The 22255-nt window shown below is 39.1% G+C and overlaps 2 protein-coding genes across 5 annotated transcripts in view; both read left to right on the top strand.

Moving 5' to 3' along the window:
• Positions 1–12416, top strand: part of ELOVL7 (ELOVL fatty acid elongase 7) — a 54413-nt gene extending 41997 nt beyond the window's left edge. For 2 of the 3 annotated variants that reach the window (XM_058169745.1, XM_058169746.1), the window contains exons 7-8: positions 7950–8086; positions 11655–12409. In XM_058169745.1, coding sequence (XP_058025728.1) covers positions 7950–8086; positions 11655–11864 — 347 coding nt within the window. In that variant the 3' untranslated portion in view covers positions 11865–12409. Of the gene's footprint in view, positions 1–7949; positions 8087–11654 lie in introns of all 3 variants that reach the window. The other variant, XM_058169747.1, reaches the window with a different exon arrangement.
• A 2207-nt stretch (positions 12417–14623) lies between these two features.
• Positions 14624–22255, top strand: part of DEPDC1B (DEP domain containing 1B) — a 37774-nt gene continuing 30142 nt past the window's right edge. Inside the window, exons 1-2 of one of the 2 annotated variants that reach the window (XM_058169743.1) lie at positions 14624–15121; positions 18513–18778. In XM_058169743.1, the coding sequence (XP_058025726.1) occupies positions 15074–15121; positions 18513–18778 (314 nt within the window). In that variant the 5' untranslated portion in view covers positions 14624–15073. Of the gene's footprint in view, positions 15122–18453; positions 18779–22255 lie in introns of both variants that reach the window. The other variant, XM_058169744.1, reaches the window with a different exon arrangement.

The raw sequence follows: 22255 nt of genomic DNA on the forward strand, positions 1-22255 counted from the left end.
CACCACTAAGGCCCGTGTATGATGTTCCTCAAGCAGAGACAGGGCTTTCACCTTGCAGGCTCCCTGCTCACCCTTGACAGGCAATTCTGTAGGACATGGGTTTCCTGGCTCTGAGTCACATACGAGCATAAAATGAATAACCAGCACTCTGAATTATGTCTGGAAAAGAACCGAGGACCAACATAGCTCCTGGAGGATGAGTATACATGGAGAAAGTTAGGGATATGTGCACCAAATTCTTTTTTCTTAAGGTAGAATTCATCCTAAGCTGCTAAAGGCAGTATACCCTGATGCACATTAGAAAGAACTCTCCAGGTGAGATTTGAATAGAATAGAATAGAATAGAATAGAATAGAATAGAATAGAATAGAATAGAATAGAATAGAATAGAATAGAATCACAGAGTCGGAAGGGACCTTGGAGGTCTTCTAGTCGAACCCACTGCCCATGCAGGAAACCCTACACCAGATTGTGAAGATTGTGAATAAGCAAGGCTGCATTCTGCATTAAGAACACAATACAAGTGGTCCTCAACTTATGACCAAATTTGAGCCAAAATGTCTGTTGCTAAGTGAGTTTTACCCCATTTTACAAGTTTTCTTCTCACAGTTGTTAAGTGAATCACTGCAGATGTTAAGTCAGTAACATGGTTGTTAAGGGAATCTAACTTTCCCACTGACTTTGCTTTTCAGAAGGTTGCAAAAGGAGATTACATGCCCACAGGAAACTGCAACTGTCATAAATATTGAGTCAGTTGCCAAGTGGCTGAAATTTGATCACATGACCATGGGGATGCTGCAATGATCGTAAATGTGAAAAATAGTGATAAGTCACTGTTTCAGTGCTGTTGTAACTTTGAATGGTCACTAAATGAACTGTAGTAATCAAGGATTACTTGCAATTAATTTATGGAAAAGGAACAGAAATAAAGCAAGTAGGGTGGTATTCTATTGCTCTCCTGTGGAGGGAGATCCAGCCAAAACATATCGGCAACAACAACGTGGGCAACTTTGGTGAACAAGAGTCCTTTTCATCATATTACTATGTACAGTCTGAAACAGATGACAAAAATTAGTTAAAATGTGTGCCATAAGAAGTCTGTTAATGTTTCAGATACTATCAGTGGTGATTGGGTTTTTTTAGCAAGGGAACATTGAAAAAAATTCCTTTGACACTATACATTTACAATAATTGTTCATGAGCTTGAATGTTGTGGTAAGCTGATGCTGCAACAGACTTAAATAATGATTTGTCATCAGAGCCGCATGTGGGATTAGAGGAAAATAAATAACTTGCTGAACAAGCTCCATGCAAATTCTTTAGGCACTGTTGCTTAACGCTGCTCCAGTTTTAACTTGCTGTAGATTCTGCTACAGCTTCTGGTTTATTACTTAGACTTGATGGATTAAAAGCTGCATAAAAAGCATTCCATGCAGTTTGCATTGTTTTAGATTGAGTGTAATTGATGTGGATTTTTCAGGACCAAACAGCAGCATTAGACATTTTGAAAAAAATTTCAAACCTACAAAAGCCATTCTTCAGGCGTAATCATATAAAACAGGGGTCTCCAACCTTGGCAACTTTGAGCCTGGTAGACTTCAACTCCCAGAATTTGCTGGCTGGGGAATTCTGGGAGTTGAAGTCCACCAGGCTCAAAGTTGCCAAGGTTGGAGACCCCTGATATAAAACACATCCAGCCCTAATCACCAATTCCAAACATTGGCTGTTCTCCCAGCCTTGATGAAAACTAATTAATAATCCCTGCTCCATTATAATAATGGCAACCAGATGCCAGTTCTCCATAACTCAAGAAGTTACTTCATCCTGGATTCAAAGACGTTCAACAATCACTTACTTAAAAAGCCTTGAAACAGCTTCATAATTAAAGTCCAAATGAAGTGAACAGAATAGAATAGAATTTTTTATTGGCCAAGTGTGATTGGACACACAAGGAATTTGTCTTGGTGCATATACTCTCAGTGTACATACAAGAAAAGATACAGTCATCAAGAATCAAAAGGTACAATACTTAATGATAGTCATAGGGTACACATAAGCAATCAGGAAATAATCAATTTCAATATAAATCGTAAGGATACAAGCAACAAAGTTACAGTCATAAGTGGAAGGAGATGGGTGATGGGAACGATGAAACATGAATGAAACATGCCAAGATTTTGATGTTTTAGTTCTCTTGTAGAGATGAAATAAGAAGTAGTGATTAATTAGAATCTTCCTAGGGATATATGATAGAGTGAAAGGAAAATTGATAAAAATATAAATAAGTTTACAATAGCTGACTGAAAATCAGCCAATAGTGATGTAAAAATAGGATGGAGATAGTGGAACAGGAAGAGACTGAGTAGAAAAAAGTTTCAAAATTTTATATATATATATATATGTAGGTCTTTGGTTATTCGGGTTTTCTCCCGCGTAAAATTGGAAGTGTCTTGGTGACGTTTCGACGAAGTCTCATTCGTCATCTTCAGGCTTCAGCTTCGTGCTTCTGGGAGCAATGTGTGATCGCAGCTGTTTCTTCCTTTTAACTGCTAGTGGGGGTTTGAACTGATTGGGTGGGAGCTTGGCTGTGCTCTGATTGGCTGGGGTTTTTTTTGTGCTCTGATTGGCTGGGAGTGTGTCCTGTGTTGGTGGGGGCTTGTTTGTGCTCAGATTAGTCTGAGTTGCAGGGGGATTTGAGCTGGTGAGCTGCACTGCTGCTGTTTGGCTTTGTGTTCGTGGTCGTGCTACATCTTCATAGTGGGTGTCAGTCTGCTGCATGTATGGATTGGAGGGGTTAGAAATGGCTAATGTTGCAGCTGCGGTCTGGCTTCTGGTCCTTGGTCATGCTTCCTGATCAGTGTGGGTTTGGGTCTGCTTTCTGGGTGGATGTGTGGTGGTGACATCCTGTGTGGACCTCGTGAGTGTGGGTCTGGTGTCATTCCTCGTATTAGGGACACGTTTGTCAATAAGGGCAGGTTTCCAAATGGCTGGTAGGCGGAGGTATCATCTCGTTTGTTCATGCTGTGTGGGCGTTTTCTATCTCGATGGCTTCTCTGATTATTCTGTTGTTAAAGTGTTCAGTTTTGGCGATAGTTCTGGTCTTTTTAAAGTCAATATCGTGTCCTGTGACTTTAAAGTGTTGGACCAGGGAAGAAGTTGGTTCCTCTTTTTTGAATGAGTTCTTGTGTTCTTCAATGCGTGCACTTATTCTTCTGTTGGTTTGTCCAATGTATGTGGTGGGGCAGGCGGTGCATGGGATTTCATATACTCCTTGATTTTCTAACTCAATTTTGTCTTTGGGGTTTCTTAGGATGGTGGATATTTTTTGGTTTTTTGGTTTTTGCATGTATGGATTGGAGGGGTTTGAAATGGCTAATGTTGCAGCTGCGGTCTGGCTTCTGGTCCTCGGTCGTGCTTCATGATCAGTGTGGGTTTGGGTCTGCTTTCTGGATGGATGTGTGGTGGTGACATCCTGTGTGGACCTCGTGAGTGTGGGTCTGGTGTCATTCCTCATGTTAGGGACTCGTTTGTCAATAAGGGCGGGTTTCCAAATGGCTGGTAGGCGGGAGGTATCATCTCGTTTGTTCATGCCTCCCGCCTACCAGTGCCATACCATGTGCGCTAATCAGACAGGTGGCAAGAAAGTAGGGGCAGTCAGGCACAACACAGGTTATGTAGACAGTAAACTTAAGGTCAATCCAAATGGACTCAAATGTCTATACACCAATGCACAGAGTATGAGGGATAAACAAGGTAAATTAGAAATTCAAGTAAATGAGGGCAGATATGATATTGTTGCCATTACAGAAACTTGGTGGGATGAAACCCACAAATGGAACATACAGCTAGAGGGATATAAATTATTTAAAAGAAATAGACCAAATAAAAGAGGAGTTGGTTGCACTATATATAAGAAATAACTAAATCTCTACAGAAATAGAGCACAAAAATGATAAAAATTATCTTGAATGCATTTGGGTCAATATTAAAGTGGGGGAAAATGATATTGCCATAGGTCTATACTATAGGCTACTCAACCAAACAGAGGAAGTAGATGAACTTTTTGCTAGTCAGCTAACTAAGGTATGTAGGAAGCACATCACAGTAGTAATGGAGGATTTTAACTACCCTGACATCAACTGGGAGACAAACTGCACCAAGTGGAAGATCCAACAGGTTCCTAACAAACCTAGCAGACAACTTTGTTTCCCAAAAAGTAGAGAAGGGAACAAGGGGATCAGCCATATTGGACTTAATTCTCACTAACAGAGATGAAATGATAGAAGGTATTGAAGCTACAGGAACCTTGGGGGCAAGTGATCATGCAATATTGGAATTCAACATTGTTGGATCAGGTGATTGAGGAGGCAGGAGACAAGTCGTGTGTAATAACAGCTCTTTATTGTATGGTGTGAACCCAGCAAATAAACCACAGGAGAAGCTCTCCTTATATACTGTTCTGGCTGAGGCACCAGCCAATCAACAACATGCATTTTCCGTCCAAAAGTTCCCTCCAAAAGTCAAATACATTACAAACATTATGCAAACACAAGTAGTAGAACAAAATCAAACTAGAGTCTTAGACTTTAAGAGAGCTAATTTCAATAAACTTAGAGAGAGCTTGAGAAGGATTCCATGGATAAGAATCCTCAAGGGGAAAACAACTCAAGAAGCTTGGGAAATTTTGAAAAGTGAGATTATAAAAGCCCAGTCTAGCACAATACCAGGGAAGAAGAAAAATAATAGATCTCAAAAGAAACTAGCATGGATGCATAAAGAACTATCTGACAAATTGAAAGACAAAAAGGACAAGTATAAAAAGTGGAAAGAGGGGCAAATAACTAAGGCAGAATATCAGCAAATAGCCCGAGCCTGTAAAGATGAAGTGAGGAAAGCTAAGGCTCACAACGAATAAAGGCTAGCGACAAAAGTAAAAAATAACAAAAAAAGCTTCTTCCAACATGTTAAAAACAAGAAAAAAGTCAAAGAAGCAATTGGCCCATTGCTGGGAGAAAGTGGCAAGAAGGTGACAAGCAACAGGGAGAAAGCAGATCTACTTAACTCATTTTTTGCATCTGTCTTTACACAAAAGGAAAAAAAAACAATCCAACCTATCAAAAACAGCACCACAAAAAACAGATTAGGAACACAAGTTAAAATAGGGAAGAAAATGTTAAGTGAACACCTGTCTACCCTAGACGAATTCAAATCACCAGGACTGGAGGGATTACACCCCAAGGTTCTGAAGGAACTGGCAGACAAGATCTCAGAACTACTGAACTATATCTTTCAAAGATCCTGGAGCACAGGGGAACTGCCAGAGGACTGGAAACTAGCTGATGTAGTTCCCTTCTTCAAAAAGGAAAAAAAAACAGATCCAGGAAACTACAGACCTCTAAGCCGGACATCAATACAAGGGAAGATTCTGGAAAAGATAATCAAGCAACGAATCACCGAACACCTAGAAGCAAACAAAGTAATAACCAAAAGCCAACTGGGTTTGTCAAAAACAGATCATGCCAGACTAATCTTATTGCATTCTTTGACAAAATGACAAAATTAGTAGACCAGAGGAATGCTGTCGATATAATTTACTTGGACTTCAGTAAAGCATTTGATAAAGTAGACCATAACCTACTACTAGATAAAGTAGAAAAATGTGGGTTAGACAGCACCACCACCAGATGGATTCGTAACTGGCTGACCAACCACACTCAATGTGTAGTCCTCAATGGAACTACATCCACATGGAGGGAAGTATGCAGTGGAGTACCCCAAGGCTCTGTTTTAGGCCCAGTACTCTTCAACATCTTCATCAATGACTTGGACGAGGGGATAGATGGGGAACTCATCAAATTTGCAGATGACACCAAGCTGGCAGGAATAGCCAACACTCCAGAAGATAGGCTCAAGTTACAGAAAGATCTTGACAGACTTGAACATTGGGCGCTATCTAACAAAATGAAATTCAACAGTGAAAAAAGTAAGGTTCTACATTTAGGCAAAAAAACCAAAATGCACAGGTACCATATATGTGGTACCTTGCTCAATAGTAGTACCTGTGAGAGGGATCTTGGAGTCCTAGTGGATAACCATTTAGATATGAGCCAGCAGTGTGCAGCAGCTGCCAAAAAAGCCAACACAGTTCTGGGCTGCATAAACAGAGGGATAGAATCAAGATCATGTGAAGTGTTAATACCACTTTATAATGCCTTGGTAAGGCCACACTTGGAATATTGCATTTAGTTTTGGTCGCCACGATTTAAAAAACATATGTTGAGACTCTAGAAAGAGTGCAGAGAAGAGCAACAAAGAGGATTAGGGGACTGGAGGCTAAAACATATGAAGAACAGTTGCAGGAATTTGGTATGTCTAGTTTAATGAAAAGAAGGACTAGGGGAGACATGAGAGCAGTGTTCCAATATCTCAGGGGTTGCCACAAAGAAGAGGGAGTCAAACTATTCTCCAAAGCACCTGAGGGTAGAACAAGAAGCAATGGGTAGAAACTAATCAAGGAGAGAAGCAACTTAGAACTAAGGAGAAATTTCCTGACAGTTAGAACAATTAATAAGTGGAACGACTTGCCTGCAGAAGTTGTGAATGCTCCAACACTGGAAATTTTTAAGAAAATGTTGAATAACCATCTGTCTGGAATGGTGTAGGGTTTCCTGCCTGGGCAGGGGGTTGGACTAGAAGACCTCCAAGGTCCCTTCCAACTCTATTATGAAATAAGATAATATAGATACCTTTATTGTCATTTTTTAAAGGCAGGATATAAGTAAATTAAAAAAGATGCATGTTACTGTTTTTCCACACACAGTTTACTATTTATGAGATACTACTATTATACTAAAGAGACATGGTGGCTCAGTGGCTAAGATGCTGAGTTTGTTGATCAAAAGGTCAGCAATTCAGCAGTTCGAATCCCTAGTGCCGCGTAACGAGGAGAGCTCCTGTTACTTGTCCCAGTTTATGTCAACCTAGCAGGTTAAAAGCACATAAAAATGCAAGTAGAAAAATAGGGACCACCTTTGGTGGGAAGCAGAGGTAGGTTTCAGCAGGTTCTGACCAATTCTGGAGAACCAGTAGTGGAAATTTTGAGTAGTTCGGAGAACCGGCAAATACCACCTCTGACTGGCCCCGCCCCCATCTATTCTCTGCCTCCCAAGTCCCAGCTGATAGGGAGGAAATGGGGATTTTGTAGTAACCTTCCCCTAGATTGGGGAGGGAATGGATATTCTACAGTATCCTTCCCTTAGAGTATGGAGGGAATGGAGATTTTACAGTATCCTTCCCCTGCCACGCCACCAAGCCTATTAAAGTGAGTTTGTTTACAAATGATGGCAGTGTTGGTACAAATTGATCATCCATTCATTCATTTTAACCATTCAACCTCTAACCATGTGCCCTCCAAATGCATTGGAACTATAATTCCCAGAATTCCTAATCAGTATCTATTTATATAACCAGTAGGAGTTGAAAACAGCTTGATGGCACATAATTCATCATGCTAAGTGCAAATCCTGTGTGTTGTGTTTGGGCTTCATCTGGAGGACACCACTTTGGGAAGTCTGCACTGTGGCATTGCATGAAGCTTTTTCCATATAGAATTTTTCTTCTAAATGGCATCCACCCATTGCACCAACATATAGACTAGCTTTATATTAGATGCTAGGATAAAATGTGTTTGGTTAGTTTGTAACTCAGAATGATATATGAACTTAGGCAGCTATGATAACTCAGTAAACTGTGGGTTACTAGTTAGCCATGCATTAGCCAATCATAAACACAACTTTAGTAGAAGCCTATGAAAACAGGATTAAAGTACATTATTGGATGCTTATTATTTCTGTGTTTCTCTGATATGCCTCAACTACGACATGCTTTGGACTGATAATAAAAATTTGATGATTACATGACTGAGACATATCTTGCCTCCCTTTCTACAGGAGGTTTAGGAACATTTCACGGTTTGCTCAACACTATGGTCCATGTGATCATGTATACCTACTATGGACTTTGTACCCTGGGGCCAGCATTCCATAAACACTTGTGGTGGAAAAAATATATGACAACTATACAACTGGTAAGTAACTTCAAAAAGAGGTACGGAAAAAAATAGGCTTAGATTTGAAAGATAAACAGGTGCATTATAAAGTATCACGTTTTCCACTCGGTTGCTTCCATACAGCCTGAGTTTTCTCAAACAGAAGATTGCATACTGAGTGTAAAATTATCTGTATTAACAGATTTTATTTATTTGTAATTCTGGACATCTAACAAAGATTAAAAACAATATAAAAATATGATACAATAAAGCAATGAAATAAAACATGCTGGGGAAAGGCACAAGAGTCATATAATTACAGTAGCATCATATACCATCACGGGGTAGCACAGAGTGAAAAACCAAGTCTTCAGAACTTTCTTAAAGGCCATTAGGGTCAGAACCATCAACATTTTAGGAGGGGGATGCTGATCCATGTTATTTTAATTTTTATTCTTACATCTGAGTCCTGATATTTCACACCCAAGTGCTTTACAAAGGATGTAGTTTATCATTTGGCTGATTGCCTGAGCAGACGGGAGCACATTGCCAACCTAGCCTGGATTCTACAGCTAAGCGGGTGAAGCCTAGTTTGAAATGGGGCATTTGTGAATATTATAAAATGGGTGGATGGATGGGCTCTCCAGGGAAGAAGAAACATAAGGAAATTGAAAGAAAAACCTGTGAAACACAGTGTTTCACATTAGGATCATGATTTATGCACAAAATCTCCCTTGAAGAAGAAATGCATATTTTTTCTGAGAATGCATCCAACATAAAGCATACCTCCCTTTATTAATATAGTATGTGAATTAACAATACATTAATCTTCTCTGAAGTTCTTATATGGAAGATCCTTTTGTATAGCCCTTTGGTTATTCATAAGGTGAAGCTCTTTTCACATATTAATCATCATTATTATAAATCCAAACTTGAATCTTTTAATACATTTTAAAATATTTCCCTAAAGGAATATTATTAATTTCAGTCAATTATTGTTCCTATCAAAGTCTACTCTTTAAAAATATTTTAAATTCAGTTATCTTTCAAAGAAAACATTGCTAGAAAGAAATTTAAGTCTAGACAATTGGTGCAATCCCTACCATATGAAATGCTAGTTTTAATAGAGGAAAAGAAGAACCATTATTTATAAATGTTGGTTAAATATGAAAAAACACTGCCATGGTAATTTATGCTTCTGCATAATTGCATCAGTACTGCAAATAAAACAAATTACACAAAAAGGTTAGATGTGGTCCAAAAATTCCATTCAAGTTTTACTATGTTCCATGCCAATTTGGCTGAGATGGCGAAGATATCAGCCTTTTTGAAAGACAATACGCAAGAAAGATACTTAAAGGAATGGAAAAAATGGATTGACTATATTCAAAGTAGATATCAGATTAAGAGTTATCAGACTGTTTTTGAATGATTATGATGTATTATTTTTGATTGTTTTCGGGGGAAGTTAGGAATTGATGATTGTAGGGGTATAATTAAGTTGGGACGAAAATTTTTTAGCTTATGTTTGTTTTATTTTTAACTATACCTTGTGCTCGTTCCGGGAAGTCGGGAGGGAAGGGGGGTTGTGAAGGGAGGGGGGAGAGGAGGTGGGGGAAAAGGGGGGGGATTTTCTGTAAAACTTTTTGAATTAAAAAAAAAAGTTTTACTATGTCCCTAAGAATCTTTTCATCTTTTCTACCAAGAAAAGGTTACTTTACTTTAAACAGAACTATTTTTAAAGATAGTGTATTACAGAGCCATGGTGGCGCAGTGGTTAGAATGCACTACTGCAGGCTAACTCGCTCACTCCAGGAGTTTGATTCTGAGCGGCTCAAGGTTGACTCAGCCTTCCATCCTTCCGCGGTTGGTAAAATGAGGACTCTGTAAACCGCTTAGAGAGGGCTGGAAAGCACTGTGAAGCAGTATATAAATCTAAGTGCTATTGCTATTACAAACAAGCATGGAGAACATTTCCTTGAGGTATCTACAGTATTGGAAGCTGTATTATGGACAAAGCTGAAGGAAGCAGTAGGTGGAACCAGAGTCCAAAATGCATAAGGAGAGGACAGTTTGTGATAATGGTGGAAAGCCAAAAGTGGGATGAGTGAAGATGTGCCTTTGATGCAAATAGATGAGGCTTTAGTCATATCTAATCACCACTTTGGCTTGTTGCCCCATCCCACAAATGCTCCAGGTGAGAATACCTGTTCTCTTGTTGGCATTTCCTCTTCCTGATGCCCTCTTCTCTCCAATTGTTGGTCTGTATGAAGGGACAGAAACTACTTACCACAGCTCTAAAATGATTTTGTGTACATGTGTCCTAAAATGTAATAGCAGGCCTTATGGAATTAATTGGATTGCAATTTCCTTCTTAGCTCTGTCTTAATTATTCTCTGCTTGAGTTAAAAATAATATCTTTTTAATAATATATTTACTAAATTCCAAAAGCAAACATTAAAATACAAGCTAACATAAAAGGAAAAAGAGAAGTTAAAAAGAAACAAAAAAATATCAATTCAATATATAACAAAAATGACCTCCAACTTTTAAAGCAGAGATAATATAACAAACCTAAGTTTAAATGAATAACACCAATATTTAAAATAACTGAACATAATAATCAGCATTCTAAAAAATCAATATTCATAATATATTCTCTTAATTTTAATCTAACTCAGGGGTAGTCAACCTTTTTATACCTACCGCCCACTTTTGTATCTCTGTTAGTAGTAAACTTTTCTAACCGCCCACCAGTTCCACAGTAATGTGCCGTGTATTGTCATCTGCGCATGCCTCTCGCGCATCGTGGATTGGGTTGGGGGGGGGATGCCGGCTACCAGCTCTGCTTGTCTGTTACAGCTGGGTGATGTGGGGGGAGATGTGCGAGCTATTCTGGGACGAGGCTCTTTTTATGCGGTTGCACTATAGTGCCATTTTTTTTTTACATTTATATCCCGCCCTTCTCCGAAGACTCAGGGCGGCTTACAGTGTGTAAGGCAATAGTCTCATTCTATTTGTATATTTACAAAGTCAACTTATTGCCCCCCCAACAATCTGGGTCCTCATTTTACCTACCTTATAAAGGATGGAAGGCTGAGTCAACCTTGGACCTGGTGGGACTAGAACCTGCAGTAATTGCAGGCAGCTGGTTTTAATAACAGGCTTCTTACAGCCTGAGCCACCACGGCCCTAGTTTAGTTTCACTTATGTAACCTGACCTAAACTTATGCGTGGGTGATACAAATAGTATATTTTCAGAAATTTAAATTGTCATGGGGAATTTTATGAAAACCTAATGAAAATGTTTTTAAATAATGCTATGAATTTTTTTTTTAAAGTCAATTGAATTTAAAAAAAGGAAAGTACTTCAGTATTGGACAAAACCCTTACGCCCACCATGAAAACTGGAACGTCCACTAGTGGGCGGTAGGGACCAGGTTGACTATCACTGATCTAACTTGTAATAAATTGTCAAATATTAATGACCATGTATTCAAAATCCATTTCTTTAGACAGTTCATATCTAGTTTTCAGGTCCTAAGTCAGAAAGTAAAATTTCTTCTTATCTTGCATGAAATATAAATGAAGTAATTATTTTTTCCAGGTGCAGTTCATTTTGGTGACAACACATATAGGACAAATCTACTTCATGGATAATTGTCAGTATCAGTATCCTATTTTCATGTTCATCATTGGGCTCTACGGATCTTTGTTTTTAATCTTGTTTCTAAATTTTTGGTATAATGCTTATACTAAGGGTCAGCGGCTCCCAAAACATTTGCAAAATGGCATTAGCAGAAACAAAAATGAATGAAGGGCTCATCGATAAAACAAGATCTTCAACATGCAGTACCTGACAATCAAGAGACTTCAGCACACAGCACACTGGATGTTTTGTATATGGTTTTCCAGGACAAGAAAATATAATTTATTATAAATTATTTGGAATTTAAATTTGATGTGAGGAGAAATAAAAACTACCTAGTACAACCTGCAACTTTCAGCAATAAAGTACATATTGTGAAAATATTAAACAACAATTTAGCGGCACTGTTAAATGCTTATGTACCTTCATTATACAAATGAAGTGTGTTTGATAAGTATACAATACTTTGAGCACTGATGAGGATACATTCGTTTTAACTGGGTCACAACCTCTTTAGGCTGCTTTTAACTGAAACGGAAAACAGTTTCATGGATGATACAAAACGGTATAAACCTCACTGTTAATATATCAACTTTATTTTATACAAACTGTACTACTGTATATTAAAAACTATGATTCATAAGTCTTCAACTCTTTGAATTTTTTTTATGTGTCTTAGGGTTTTAATAATGGAATGGTTTGGAGGAAACATTCACACCCTGGGAGTTTATAGAACAATGCATTTATTGCTTCCTAAAATACTGTCATGTTTTAAAGTAAAGGCCAGCTTCTTCTGGAATCAGTTCAAAACTTATTAAGATATTAATAGACTGTAAGGACCATAGCAAAAGCCCAATAATCATCCCTGGGAAAAGCTAAAAGCAGTTTAACGGATCTTAAGTCAAAGGAGAAATTTTTTTAATGGATCTAAAATTCAGTTTTACTTTTACACCAGCTCTTTGCCTAAGTTCCAGTTTTTCCACTGCTTGACCCAGAAGCCCTGGACCACAAGAGCTGTCTCGACTACAAATCCCAGAATACACAAACAGGATTTGAGATACTACATGAAACTTAATGCCCGTTGTAATCATTCAATCTAGAAGGCTCAGTGATTTAGGGAAAAGTTGATGGGGACATACTCATAGAATAGAATTAGAATAGAATTTTTTTTTTATTGGCCAAGTGTGATTGGACACACAAGGAATTTGTCCTGGTGCATATGCTCAGTGTACATAAAAGAAAAGATACCTTCATCAAGGTACAACATTTACAACACTTAATGATAGTCATAAGGTACACATTTAACACTTAATCATACAACACTTAATGATAGTCATAGGCTACAATTAAGCAATCAGAAAACTATCAGTATAAATCATAAGGATACAAGCAACAAAGTTACAGTCATAAGTGGAAGGAGATGGGTGATGGGAACAATGAGATTAATAGTAGTGCAGATTTAGTAAATAGTTTGACAGTGTTGAGGGAATTATTTGTTTAGCAGAGTGATGGTGTTTGGGAAAAAACTGTTCTTGTGTCTAGTTGTTCTGGGTGTGCGGTGCTCTATAGCGTCATTTTGAGGGTAGGAGTTGAAACAGTTTATGTCCAGGATGTGAGGGATCTGTAAATATTTTCACAGCCCTCTTTTTGATTCGTGCAATATACAGGTCCTCAATGGAAGGCAGGTTGGTAGCAATTGTTTTTTCTGCAATTCTAATGATCCTCTAAAGTCTGTGTCTGTCTTGTTGGGTTGCAGAACCAAACCAGACAGTTATAGAGGTGCAGATGACAGACTCAATAATTCCTCTGTAGAACTGTATCAGCAGCTCCTTGGGCAGTTTGATCTTTCCGAGTTGGCGCAGAAAGAAAATTCTTTGTTGTCCTTTTTGATGACGTTTTTGATGTTAGCTGTCCATTTTAGATCTTGCGATATGGTAGAACCTAGAAATTTGAAGGTTTCTATTGTTGATACTGTGTTGCCTAGTATTGTGAGAGGTGGAGGTATGGAAGTGTTTCTCCTAAAGTCTACCACCATTTCTACGGTTTTGAGTGTGTTCAGTTCCAGATTGTTCCGGTCACACCACGAGGCTAATCATTCAAGCTCCCGTCTGTATGCGGATTCATCATTGTCTCAAATGAGACCGATCACTGTTGTATCATCTGCGAACTTCAATAGTTTAACAGATGGATCATTGGAGATTCAGTCATTGGTATACAGAGAGAAATGGGGACAGCACACAGCCTTTGGGGGCGGGGGGTGGGTGGGGGCTGTGCTAATTGTACAGGTATCTGATGTGATTCTGCTTAGCTTCACCTGCTGCTTCCTGTTTGTTAGGAAGCTTGTGATCCACTTACAAGTCTGTTCAGGTTCCTGTAGCTCAGTGCTTCTCAATTATTTTCTGTCATGCCCCCCTAGGAAGAAGAAAACATTTTTCGCGCCCCCCCTTTACGGATACAGAGACATAAACACGGGGCTTAGCTTGTTATGACAGTGTTTGCCGAGGTCAAACGCACCCCCCTTTACGGAGCCTCGCGCCCCCCAGCCCCACTATTTGAGAAGCACTGCTGTAGCTGGTTTAGCTTAGTTAGAAGAGCGTCTGGAATGATGGTGTTGAATGCTGAACTAAAGTCTACAAAGAGAACCCTTGCATAGGTCTTTGGAAGCAGAAAAACCAAGAAGCTCCCACCTATATTAACCCATGATTGTGCACACCATGGTTAAGCAAGTCGCAATTATCTCAGTCCCCATCAAGGTTAAGAGAGGCTTAACGCCTGTCACATAGCTTCCTCCATTCCTGGTTTATAGCCTTTGTGCCAACTGCGTGAGGCAGTTTAAGAGAGATCAATCCTTGCACCATCCATATAAAATGGGAAGGGATGGGAATCCCTCCAAATTCCGCGATGACGCAGTATCGATTTTTAGCAAGAGGCCACCGAAACGGGGGCGAGCAACGTCACCTGCTTGCAATATACAATATACAAAGCGGACACCGCCGAACAAAAAAAAAGCATCGCCTGAAATTATCCGCCCCAACCTCTTAAGCTCGCTACCGCCCAGCGATTGGTGACGGAAAAAAGGAACTGATTGGGCGTTGACGGTAAAAACGCCCCTCTGACGTTTCTGGCCAATCACCCGCTTATCAGGGGCAAAGAGCGAACGCAGGTTGATTTTTTTTCTTTTTCTTTTTTTATGAACGGAGCGCTTCTAAAAGGATTTCCTCCAATCGGCTAACTCTGAAGTATCATGTGACTTGGATTTGGCCCAATCAGAACGCGGTAGCCTCCGATTCAAACTTTCCTTCGAGGGTTCTACCTATGCTGTGTCCTTCGGTCGCCGTGGAGACGGACCGCGGAGTTTTGTATTTTCGAGGCGACCGATGGAGCCTCGACTCGTGGGTCCCGGGCCCTACCGAGCAACTCGGCTGGTGAGTAAAGCACATCTTTTCCGAAGGCTTTCTAAACAAGAGCCGACTTTTTTTTTTTGGACCCTGAAGATAAGCAGGGAATGCACTCTGCATGTGACCCGGTACCTCCACTCCTTGATAGATTCTTGATGCAGCATTCCTAAATAAAATAAAATCCTGCTTGCAGAGAGGCTGTAGATTTAATGTATAAATTGACTACAGTTATATACCGTACACTATATACAATTGACTACAATTCAGGTTAACAATTCTCTGCAGGGTGAACAGTCTTAAATTGCCCCCAAAGCGCATGCATACCTATAGTGAAATTCGATCCTCCTAACTTGCGGCCGGTTTTAGAATTAGTTCAGCACATCTGGGCAGGTGCTGCATTGAAGAAAGCTGGTATTTTGAATATGCTGACCTGTTTTAGGAACCTCTGCACTTCTGATGGAAATGGGGTTTTTCTATAAATGAACATTTTAGCTGTGGATGCTGGGATTGCCTGCATTCACTGCCACTGAACCAAGTTCTTTCCCCAAGTTCCTGTTTATGTGCCTGATTCATGTGTTCAACTTCGAGTATACTAATGCATATCCAGCTTAGTTGCAGCATGTAACTTGAAAACACCAAACCTGGCTTCCTTTGGGATGAGAGGCTGCCAGAAAAATCATGGGATAGGATAGGATAGGATAGGATAGGATAGGATAGGATAGGATAGGATAGGATAGAATAGAATTTTTATTGGCCAAGTGTGATTGGACACACAAGGAATTTGTCTTGGTGCATATGCTCTCAGTGTACATAAAAGAAAAGATACGTTCATCAAGGTACAACATTTACAACACAAATGATGGTCAAAATATATCAATATAAATCATAAGGATTGCCAGCAACAAAGTTACAGTCATAAGTGGAAAGAGATTGGTGATGGGAACTATGAGACGATTAATAGTAGTGCAGATTCAGTAAATAGTTTGACAGTGTTGATGAAATTATTTGTTTAGCAGAGTGATGGCCTTCGGGAAAAAACTGTTCTTGTGTCTAGTTGTTCTGGTGTGCAGTGCTCTATAGCATCATTTTGAGGGTAGGAGTTGAAACAGTTTATGTCCTGGATGTGAGGGATCTGATGGTAGTCTAGACAGGGAAGGAGAATCATAAAGGGAAACTTCCTGGGGAAAAAGGCATCGGCATATATGTAAGAAAACTATGAGTTCATGCTGGTGCATTTAGGTATTTTAATACATAGTTGGATATCCTATTAATGCATATATGTATGCAGTACAGTTCTTTCTGAGCTGCAGCCAGAGCCTGAATGACTGCTATTTTGCAAGGCAAAATCTGCCATATCTCACAAGTCAGGGTGGCATTCAAATTCTAATCTCCTGAATGATATGCATCTGTAGAGTTTCAGACATAAACATTAGCCCTCCTGAACATTTCAGAGATCTGATCAGATCTTTTGCAGGCAAAACAGTGGTATTCCTAAGAGCTGCTCATCTTTTTTTTATGCCTTATCAAAACTTTGTTGTATTTTCTTTATGTACACAGCATCCATAGCTTCATTAATAGATCACTGGTTTACTATGCAGCAGAGCAGCTTTGAATGGGCCGTGTCATTTTATATGGTAGATAAAAGAATACATTTCCAACTGTTATCACATTAATTTTAAAACTAGTATTAGAAATACCACAAATTAAGACATTTCTTCCAGAAATGTTGGGAATTTTTAAAAAAAATTAGCACTTTAAACTTTGCATCCAACAAATGATAATTGCATGTATAGGTAGTCCTTGACTTATGACCACAACTGAGGCCAACATTTTTGTTGCTAAGTGAAATATTTGTTAAGTGAATTTAACTCTATTTTATGATCTTTTGTGCCACAGCTGTTAAGTGAATCACTGCAGTCGTTAAATTAGTCACACGGTTGTTAAATGAATCTGACAGCCTCATTGACTTTTGCATGTAGGAAGGTCACAAAAGGGGATCATGTGACCCCGTGACGCTGCAACCGTCATAAATACGAGTCAGTCAAGCATCCAAATTTTGATCATGTGACTGTGAGGATACTGCAATGGTCATAAATGTGAAAAACAGTCCTAAGTCACTTTTTTCAGCACGGTTGTAACTTTGGTCACTAAGTGAACCGTTGTAAGTCGAGGACTATCTGTACTGAAACAACGGCCTTGTGCAATATTAAACCTAACCAGGGCACTGAATCGTTAAGTGCTTGCTGGGGTGGTAATGGTTTTTGGATGTGTTATGCATTTCTAGCTCCTGAGTTTTGTTAAATAACCCATGATTAAAATTTATAATTCAATATGAACCCAGTTTATGAATTTTTGCAGGTCCTTGAATAGTTTGAGAAAAAAATCCATAGATTTCTATAGAGACTTTTATCATCAACATTACTCCTGATTTGAATCTTTGTCTCCTGCCCCAATTATGAATAAATGCACATGGATACATGCACATTTGATGGAGATAAAAATAGAGCTACCTGGATTACAAAGACTGGCAGGAATGATGGTTCTAGAAATTAATAATGCAACTTCATCATAATTGCCATAAATTGTAATTTATATGATGACCTCCATATAAAGTGTCATTAATTTGTTATGGCCACCTATTGAAACAACTGACTTTGGGCAGCAAATAAAATAAAAAAAACTGCAAATTTTACACAATATTACACAATACAAATGTAGTAATTTGGACTTTCCAGATGTTTTGGTCTTCCACACATATCAGTCCTAACAGCTTTGGACAGTGATTAGGTATTATGAAAACTTCAATAAAAAAACAACATGTTGCTCAGTTCCTCTGAGCTATAGGAAGTGTTATTCTTCTTCCTCTATGGAAAGAAATTGGCTTTAAATCTTGCCTGTGATATATGAACAAAGACAGGTAGTGAAGGCAGTCAATTTTTCTCCATACTTTTTAATCTCTTGCGAGCAATGAAACAGGATGCAACTTTTTAAGATAAAACTGTAAAATGAATGGTTGATATTAAGACAAGCATGATTGAGAATTTCAATACACAATCACCATGTCAGTTTGTGCGCCTATTTATACAGTATATACCAATCAAAGCAGATTTATGCTCAAGTAATTTAAAACCTGAATGTGTTCAAGCATGATTTTAGAATGTATGGTTATTAAAGGGAATGTGCTTATATTGGAGAAAGTCTTGAAAAACAACCTAAAATGATCAGGTATTACTTTGACTTGCTTATAAGAAATAATATATAAAAACTGGAAAGAGCTTGGCTAATATGGAAAACGCCTAAAAGCTTAAATTAAAAGGTACAAGTTAAGTTTCTTCATACACTCTTTTGTTCCTTCTCAGGTGCTGCCCCAACAAGTACTAACTTGTGCTTAGATAAAGCTTTCATATTTTCTTTTCAGTGGAATGAGACTGTTGAGCTCTTTCGAAATGGAATGCCATTACGGAAACATCGTTTTCACTTCAAAAGCTACGAAGGTTGCTTCACAGCTTCTGAGGCTGTAGAGTGGTTACACAAACTGCTGAGACGCAACCAAAACTTTAGCCCAGAAGTAACTCGTGCTCAAACAGTTCAGCTTCTCAGAAAGTTCCTGAAGAATCACGTTATTGAAGATATCAAAGGAAGATGGGGCAAAGATGATTTTGAGGATAATGGTAAATTATATAGGTAAATAACTGAATGGATTCTTGGGGCAGAAACTCTGTACTGTGTTCATTTTTAAATGACTGTATTTCAAGCAAGCATTAAATCCTTAGAAAAGAAAGAAGTGGCACGATTCTTGCAGCATAAGCAATACAGAGAGTCACCATTTAACAACTGTAATTGTGATCGGGAATTCCGTCACTAAGCAGTGTGGTTGTAAAGTGCAAAATCACACGACTGCACCAGCTTATGAAGGTCGTTGTGGATGTTAAGCAGATTGTGCTTGGTTATTATGAGAGATGTCATGTCACTGTGACTTGCAACTTCCTGCCAGCTTCCCATTAACTTGGCTTGTTGAAAGCCAGTAGTGAAGGTTACAAATAGTGATCACATGATCTCTGTTGGGTGCAACTGTTGTAAATGTTTATTAGTTGCCAAGCACCTGAATCATGATCATGTGACCATGGGCATGCTACAACGGCCACAACTCATGAGCCAGCTGGAAGTCTTGTTCTGTGCTTTCATAACTTTGAACAGTTGTTGAGTGAGCAGTTACTAAGCAAGGACTACTTACTATGCTTCCAAAACCAATTCTGTTACCACTCTCCATCCTCCATGCAATCTACCTTAAACAGGCCTTCCAGACAACGTCTGGGGGGGAATCATATTAATTGTTCATGTACCCTTGTAGAAATTTCTGGTGGTCATGTCTGTTGAACTGAAAAGGGCAAACAATTATGTCCTCCATCTTGAAAAAGCAAGCCAACTGGTCTTAGGGGAGGACTAGGCCTATTATGCAGCTTTCTGTACAGGTTGGCTCAAGATTATCAAGCCCATGGAGACAACTGAGCTCTCTGCTGAAATCTGCTTGGGTTTGCAGATTGAAATCTTTCGCATTAGAAGCTGGGACATTTCAACAGTAGTCTTCATCAAGGACTAGGTTCAGCAGATTCCCTGCTTGTCCCTACATCTTAATTTTCCCATATAGTTAAAATACCCAAAACCCAGAAGGAAAAATCTTGGGCTAAGCCAACTCTCAGTTTTGTTAATACAGACCAGATCTACTCATTTATTTAATAAATGCAATCCCCAGGCATTTGCTACTGTCAGTGTGTGGATAATCCCCAGCAAGTTATTTTCCTAAATACCCCACCAAAACAACTTCAACATTTGAGTTGAAGTAGGAACCCAGTACCAAATTATCTAACCTTTCCTGAAACAATTAATTCCGCTTCCTGTCAAACTTTTCTTTTCCATCACAATTACAATTGTCTCCATCCCCTTCTTTCCTATTCCCTCAGTGAGTTTCCACATCCATCCTGTTGCAACTAGCAGCCTCCAACACTGATAACCCATAACTAGTCAATGCAAATTACCAATCCATCTACTCCTGTCCTACCATGGTTGTCTTGATCTGACACTATTTATTAAACACCCCCTTTGATTCCACAGAGCACATTTTCACTAACATAGCCAACCTTAGCTATTTCTCATATGATGCCCCTCTTTCTCAGAATTCCCCTTTTATCTAGTACTGTTATCTTGCTGCAAGAGGTTTATTCCTATATATTCTTATTCCAGGAAAACACCAACTTTTATCTATGATAGTTCATATTGTAGTTCAACCTTGTGCTATGGGTAATGACTCTCAGCTCTTACATTGCTGCACAGGGAGTCTTCTTATCATTTTGAACACCACAACAGAGCCATCAATGGTTGCCTGTCATCATACGCAAAGCTCCTTAGCAATCTTCTGCCCAGCGTACAGTATTTCCTAGAGCCTAACCAGTATGATGCTACATAAGTGCTATTGTAAGAGAATTGCAGATCTTAATTTACATCCAGGTTTTCGAAGGCCATCTTCCAACTACTAGACATTCATATTCATTTGTTGTACTTCTTCATATGCTTGCCTGATGAGTACTTAAAGAGAACGAATCAATTATTGGAATAGTACGTTTGAGCTGTTATGTCTCTTATCAGTAAGACTTAATGGTATATCGTTGCAGAATTTACTTAAAATAGCTAAATATTTTCCTCCAGAGCCAGGAGGTACCTGCCTCTTTCAGTTGTCTATGGCTACCTTCCTTGCATCTTGCTCTCCAGAATTCTGCTTCTGCTGTTCCTTACAGGCCTATTCCTCCGTAGGCTACTCCGCTGCTCTTAAAAGGAACATCTAGAACTTCTGTTATATGTCTAGCCAAGATACCAATGCTCAGAAATGGGCTACATTCAGTCTAAGAAGACCTCCTTGATTGGGAAAGTATAGTCACTTATCTAGCTGCAATTCCACTTAAAAAGCCTTGCTGGGTTTTATAGGCACTTGATCTTGCCTATAAAGATCAAGTTCATTGGTTCTTACTCAAACCATGATTGATTGTGGAACCACCAGTAATTTCATGGACTTCACACCTGTGGAGGCCTACAGAATTTGTGACATGCCATACAGCCATCAGTGTCCTAAAAACAATTGATGGGATAGCTCTGCCATTGAAGTGGTACTGACGTAGTGGAAATGGAGTTAGAAGGACATATAGAGGAACTATAATTGTACTTAACCCATTCCTTTAATTTTCCAATGATTCTGAGAATTGTCTGACTCTAAGAATGACCTTTAAATCATCTGTCAAAAGGAATTAATATACTTCAATTCACCCATCTGTAAGGAGCAGTAGTGGGTTGCTACCGGTTCTCCCCAGTTCGCAAGAACCGGTAGTAAACATTTTGAGTATTCGGAGAACCGGTAATAAAAATTCTGCCTGGCCCCGCCCCCAATCTATTGCTGCCTCCCGACTCCCAGCTGATCGGCTAGAAGGAAAAAAATCAAGACTCACTCGTTGAAGAAGAGGAAAAAAAACCAAGACACTGTCCCTTTAAATTGAGAAGCCAAGAAGCCTTCCAACTGATTGGCTCGCTTCTCAGCCAGGAGATCGCTTGGCAAAGAAGAAGGTGGGGGGAAACCCGCTGTTACTTTAAATTGACAGAGCGGCTAGAAGCTCTTTTCTGGGTCAGCTGAACAACAAATTGGATAAGAGGAGGAATTCTTATATGGTTCAATGTTTTTGAAGTTTTGGGGTTTGTGCAACATGGGCTTTGTGTTTCTAAAAAGGTTTGGGCGATTTTTATTGTGAAGTATCCTGTCTTGAATGAGTTTTCTGCCTCCTTGTAAATGGAGCCGAACTTCCGGCTTCCACTTTATATTATCTGTAAGCACCGGTAGCTATTTTCTGCTTACAAAGTTTCCTTTAAGCAGCTGGCAGGAATGTGGAATTCCAGGCAGGTTCCTTGCTAGCAGCTTGATTATTCCTTAATTATCTGGGATATTTTATTTGAGAAATGAAGAGGGGGGAGTTTGATTCCTTCCCAGAACAGATTAGTGGGGTCGGGAGGAAATGGGTATTCTTAAGTTTTTGTTTTTGTTTGTTTTTTTACATTTATATCCCGCCCTTCTCCGAAGACTCAGGGCGACTTACAGTGTGTAAGGCAATAGTCTCATTCTAT

Source organism: Ahaetulla prasina, chromosome 2, assembly GCF_028640845.1.
Source record: "Ahaetulla prasina isolate Xishuangbanna chromosome 2, ASM2864084v1, whole genome shotgun sequence".
NCBI lineage: Eukaryota > Metazoa > Chordata > Lepidosauria > Squamata > Colubridae > Ahaetulla > Ahaetulla prasina.